General features: G+C 55.0%; 1 protein-coding gene across 2 annotated transcripts in view; it reads right to left on the bottom strand.

Moving 5' to 3' along the window:
- Positions 1 to 1,962: 1,962 nt before the first annotated feature.
- The window catches only part of DENND3 (DENN/MADD domain containing 3), a 62,748-nt gene continuing 58,710 nt past the window's right edge, over positions 1,963 to 6,000 (bottom strand). The window contains exons 21-23 of one of the 2 annotated variants that reach the window (XM_012648157.1): positions 4,391 to 4,509; positions 4,175 to 4,309; positions 1,963 to 2,845 (exon numbers count right to left, since the gene is read on the bottom strand). In XM_012648157.1, the coding sequence (XP_012503611.1) occupies positions 2,645 to 2,845; positions 4,175 to 4,309; positions 4,391 to 4,509 (455 nt within the window). In that variant the 3' untranslated portion in view covers positions 1,963 to 2,644. Of the gene's footprint in view, positions 2,846 to 4,174; positions 4,313 to 4,390; positions 4,510 to 6,000 lie in introns of both variants that reach the window. The other variant, XM_012648156.1, reaches the window with a different exon arrangement.

Here is a 6,000-nt window from a genome sequence, read left to right as displayed (position 1 = left end):
ATCGTGACAGACACAATTCCACGGGCTATCATTCAAGAACAGCTGATGTGCACACATCTTCCAAGAACAACTCATAAAACTGTTAGCAGTTGATCATCTTTACAACTCCTGGTCAGCAGCAGAGAGCTGTGGGCTTTTGCTTGGTGCTGTGGAGCAAGAAACATGGAGGCGGAGCTCTGAAATTATACTGAAATGTATTTGTTTCTGGTTCAAGATAAACACCTTTTCGTACCAATTTAATTCAGGTTTCTAAAGCCGAGGCAGGGAAGGCATCACAGTCTGTTTAATGAACTCCAGCTCATTTTGGTCTTTTCCATGACAAATCATTCATAACGGAATCTCTCCAAAGCACAGAGGAAAGAGTGGAAGGCATCAGTCAACCCCCCTGGCAAGGGTTCTGTTGACACAAACACAGAACCCTATGCTGGCTCGGCCCATTTATTCACCTCGTTCTGCTCTATTATATAAATGACCTAAGAGCCTCTGGTTTTCCTGCACTGGTTGTTTCAAATGCAATCACTGTCAAATAAGATCTTGGAAATTATCACCATGAGTCAAAGAAATGAAAAGCCTGCATTAAAATAACTTGATTGGCACTTAGAGTGAATTAAGAGCAAATTCAAAATGGTACTGGATTTGTCAAGACCTCGTCCGCTCGTCAGTGTTGGATAAAGTGAGGAAACTGCACATCAGCGCTTATTGAAGGAATTTATTATCCACGAGCTGAAGCTACCTGGTTACATGTGGATTGGCATTAAATAATTTATAGACGTATTTCTGACAGTAAGTATTCATGTGTTTACAAAAGCAAAATTCAACCTTTTGCCCTTTGCTGCTGGCCAAGTCTTCCTTCTAGAAGTCAGGGGAACACCCCCTCTCTGCAAGCACAGCCTCTCGGGGAGCAGGAGGCCACATAACTCTTCTCTGCACCACATTCCCACAGCACCCCAAGCAGTCAGGAGCTACATAAAGCCAAACCTTGGCGGGAAACATCGGTCAGTGATGTGCTTCTCCAAAATGCAGACCCCACTGGAGAACGGGGGCCCAAGTTTCCATCTGGAGGCCCCGCACATGCTTCTGAAGCTTCGCCCCATGCCTGACAAATGCCCCCAGAGACCCTCAGGGTGTGCAAGCTCTGGAGTCTAGTCCAGAGGACCCAGGGCAGAGAGTCCAGCGGGGATCTAGGGTCCAGTGTGGGGTGGCTCCGCAGGGGATGGGCCACGTGCCCTCACGACGTGCTGCCAGGCAGTGCTCCCCCCACAAACACACCAAGACCTTCCTCACGGAACATTTAAGGAATGAGACCTCAATATTAAAAATGTGCAAAGGGTCTTTTTTGCAAATATTTATTTACAGCTAGTATCTTTTCAGTTAAATAATAAAGCATCATATACATAAACCATGTGCACACGAGATGCAAATGGAATTGAAATGTACACCAGTATCTGGTAATATCTTTACCGGGAGACCAAATCCCACATGCTATTTTAGATGGAACTTTTTGTTTGTGATCTTTGGTAGGAAAAACAGTCTCTTTTTTTTGTTTGGAGACAGAGTCTTGCTCTGTTGTCCAGGATAGAGTGCAGTGGCATCATCACAGCTCACTGCAACCTCAAACTCCTGGGCTCAAGCGATCCTGCTTCAGCCTCCCGAGTAGCTGCGACTGCAGATGCTCACTATAACACCTGGCTAATTTTTTCTATTTTTTTGTAGAGACAGGGTCTCGCTCAGGCTGATCTCGAACTCCTGGCCTTAAGCAATTCTCCACCTTGGCCTCCCAGGGTGCTAGGATTACAGGCACGAGCCACCGTGCCCGGCCTCTAGATTTCTTCATTATAAAAATTTTGCATTAATTTAAAAGAAGCCGAGTGTGGTATCACATGTCTATAGTCCCAGCTACTCAGGAGGCTGAGGTGGGAGGATTGCTTAAGCCCAGGGTTTGAATCCAGCCTGGAGCCTGGGCAACACAGCAAGACCCTATCTCTAAAAAAAGAAAAGGAACCAAGACAGAGCTTGCATCAGCCGACCCAACCCCTGGCAGGACAAACCCGACCACGGTGTTGTCACCTCCCCCTGGGTGGGCCCTGGTCACCTGCTCTGATGGGAGACAGAGCACAAAGTGGTTTATCATAAACTACACCTTCTCACAGGCCTCGCCAGGCACGAGATGTCCACGGAAGGCTGGAGGGCTCTGGTTCCCCATCATGTGCCAGCCCAATGTCCCCTGGTGGTAAGTAAGGACGGGTGAGTTCGTGAATGAGGTAAAGAAAAAGCAAACCCAGAGGCATGAGGGTCACCTGTGATTTGGCCATGCTGCTGCCCCCTGGTTGTGGATTCTGGAACTTTCTAGATGACTCGCAAGGTCAGTTCTCAGCAGAAGTTACCGCAGACCAAATGCGGCTGCTTGCCTGGGAAGCCCCCAGCGTGAAGCGCTCTTGGTGCAGTTTAATCACAGCAGGAAACTCCAGGAGAGAAGGTGTGTGGCTGTCGGTCCCTCTCGTCACGGGCCGTGTGCTGGACATGCCGGTTCCTGCCCTGCATGACTCTGCCTCCCCCCAGCCCCTTGGGGCTCCTGCTCCCAGGAAAGCTCCAGAAAGCAGGCAAGAGCACATGGTCCTCGCTCACAGAGCACATTCACCCCCATTTACTCGACCTTCCAAATGGCGATCTTGCCCTCGTCCCTGCCCGATCCGCTCAGCACGTATCTGTCCTCGGCCGAGCACAGGGTCCTCACGGCATCTGCGTGCGCCACCAGCTCCTTCTCCACACTCCTCGTCTGGGCGTCGATCACGTAGATCTTCCCTTTGGGCTTCCCCTGGGACAGCCCTCTGCTGCCTGCCCAGATCTGCCGGGGACAGATGGGAGGGGTGTCAGCCTGGAAGGGCCCCTCCCAGGGGCACAGTGCTCCACCTGGCACCCTGGATGGACGCGTGTACCCAAAAATCCATGCCCTCCTGGACAGGGCCTCTGCTGGCTGAGAGGCGGGGGCCACCTGGTGGGCCCAGAGGACCCTTCTCAGGCCGTAAAACCTAATGGACAATGTGGCTCTGGCTAACGATGCTGTGTCACGTACTTGAAATTGGCTAACAGGGTAGATCTTAAGTGTTCTCTCCACAGAAAGAAAAAATCCTAACTCTTGAGGTGATAGATATATTAATTAGCTTGATTGCCGTGATTATTTCACAATGTATATCAAAACCTTAAGTGCATCCGATTTTTGTCAGTTACAGCTCAGTAGAGCTGGGAAACTAACGGCATTTCCCCTGCTGGGTCTCAGCCTTGCCTGGGAACTGCAGCCCTTTCTCCCCCGCTAATTTCTCCCTTTGGAACGGCAATGTCGGGCCCCTGCCTGTCCCACCACTGCATCTTGGGAGGAGAGAACCGGTTCCTAGTGTCGCAGGTTCGCAGCTGGAGAGGAGCTGCGCCCCAGCAGGGACAGTACCCGGAGGCTCGCCCGTATCTAAGGTCGCTGGGTTCTGTTTAGATGAGGTTTTGGACTCGGAGTTAATGCTGGAACGGTTAAGACTTTGGGGGAGGTTGGGATGGAGTGGATGGATAGGCATGTGGGACATGTGCATTTTGGGGGGCCAGAGGGCAGACATTAGTGGGTTAATAGTATCCCCCGAATCCATGTCCTTCCCCAGAACCTCAGAATGTGAGCTTATGTGGAAGTGGAGGCCGCAGAGGTAGCTAGTTAACGTGCGGGTGGGCTGGAGCGGGTGGGCCCGATCCAGTGCGACTGAGGTCCCAGGAGAAGAGCTACAGAGACACAGAGAGAGGGCACGAGTGCTGCGCAACGGCGCGGGCACAGGTTAGGGTGATGCGTCCGCAGCCAAGGAGCACCAGGACTGCGGCAGCACTGCGGGCTTAGTGAGGGAGGGACTCCGTCGTCCCCCCCGAGGCCCAAGAAGGAAGAGCCCCGGCCTCAAGGACTGTGAGAAGATAAGGTCCTGTTGTTTTAAGCCACGCAGTTTGGGGTAGTCTGCTATGGCAGCCCTGGGAAACAGCCGGTTTCCAGGTGCTTTGGCCACACCACGAAACCTGAGGCACGTGACAACCTGTGGGGCCAAGCGGCGCCCGTTCTGCTTTTCCCATTAAGGACGGCAGGGACCTGAGAGGGAGGGCAGAGGCTCACGTCAGTGGGGATGCGGCATTGGGGGGGCCTCCACCCTACCTGCTTCTTCACCCTGATCATGCAGCTGATCTCGGAGCAGTCCTGCAGGGGCACCCGCTGGGGGGGCTGGGCCAGGTCCTTCAGGCTCCAGATGAAAACCTCGCTGTAGCCCGCACAGGCCGCCCACAGCTGCTCCTGCTGGAAGAGAAATCGCCATGTGGCTGCGGCCGTGGCAGGCAGGGCCGCGCGTGCCGGGCGCACAGACGCTGCTGGTACCTCGGGCAGGAGCTGGAAGGCAAGGAAGGATGTGCTCATCTCTCCAAAGTTCTCTTCGATCTTCAACTCCTGACGAAGAAAGCCGTTCGTGGTCACAGCCATGATGCTGTTGCCGGTACCTGCGGAACAACGGCGCTAGGCTGAGGGAGGGAGAGCGGGCTGGAGACACACGTGAGGATGAAGCGCTGGTCACCGTGAAGTGGCCACCGACTCCTGTGACAGGCGCTGGCTGAAGTTGGCATTCATGCCAGGCTTGCCCCATGGCACCTGTGGCGCCCCCTCACCACCACTCCACGCCGCGGCACGTGGGGCCATGAGCCCCCTTTTTACTAATGGGGAAACCACCAGACCCAGCACCCTCTTCCGATCTGCACACCCACTTTCCCGTCATGGCGTCTTGGGTTTTCCGTCACGTGAAGCCAAACTGGTCCGACCCCGGTTAGCGGCTGTTGGAAGGCAAGGCCCTGGCACCCTGCGTCTGTGGAGCCCGGCTCTGTGTTGCTCTAAGTGCTTCTCTGGGTCTGTTTCTACTCGTCACTCAAGTAGAATGTGTTTTTGCAAACCGAGAGTGTTTCCACACCGTGAGAGCGATAAGCCACCAAAACACGCACTGCACAGAGGAGGTAAAATCACGTCCGCAGAGAAGACCGAAGTTGTCTTGAAGGAAGGGCTGAGGCGGTGCCTGTCTTTCCTCTCTCGCTTTCATCGCACACATCCCTCCACCCCCACCCGGGAGCTAAAGCCGCAGAGCCGGCATCAGGGCTGGGAGGACACACGCCCGTTTTGCGGGGAGCCCCATCCGCAAGTGAAGAGGCCCCAGGGAGCACCAGTGCTGCAGGGCAGAGGGCGGCCCGGACAGCCGCAGGAAGTGCTCCCGCCTAGAGATGCCGTACTGGCTTCATACAGCTGCAGGGGACATGGGACTCAGACTCCACACACTCAGCCTCATCCGAGGAATGGCCCCCTTGGTCCTTGGCCGCCCCGTGGCTCTGAAGCTAAGCTGGGTGTACGTCTCTCCTTCCTGCTTCTAAGTCTGGCTAAATGTTGCTTTTCCTGAGACCTAGTATCCAAAGGCCAGCACCCTGCAGGAAGCATCATCCAGATGTGTGACTGTCCACTCGGAGTAATTGTTGGGGCCCTTCCAGATGCTGCTGCCTGTTGGGGACTCTGGGTGGTAGGAGCCACAGGAAGCCTCTCTGCCAAGGGGCTTCAGCCACACCAGACCTTGGGGGTCCTCTGGCCCCTGGGCTCCTCCTTGGTGTGGGACTGCCAGCTCTGAAACCACTCCTGGCTCTTCATAAACACGACAGTGTGCACTAATGCTGCCTGGGCCCCAGGGGCTGGAACTCAGACCAGGACCCTGGCCACGTGCAGGGAGCCTGCTACATATGGAAGGCCGACTGGGGCAGGCCGGACCACTGTCCCCCCAGGTGGGCCTGGGGAGGGCTTTGTCCCCCCTGGGACTAAAGAACAAAGAAGGTAAGGGGGGCAAGGGCAGGAGCAGAGGGAACAGCATGGGGCAGGCTGGCAAAGGAAGGTGGCAGTTCTTGAAGCACCCTGCGTGCTGGGCTGAGGCACTGGGCTCCATCCTGGGGCCATGGCAGCCAGGG

This window comes from Propithecus coquereli, unplaced genomic scaffold, assembly GCF_000956105.1.
Source record: "Propithecus coquereli isolate 6110/MARCELLA unplaced genomic scaffold, Pcoq_1.0 Scaffold28, whole genome shotgun sequence".
Classification (NCBI taxonomy): Eukaryota; Metazoa; Chordata; class Mammalia; order Primates; family Indriidae; genus Propithecus; species Propithecus coquereli.
The sequence above is the reverse complement of the archived record's forward strand: the minus strand, read 5'-3'. Positions and strand labels throughout refer to the sequence as shown.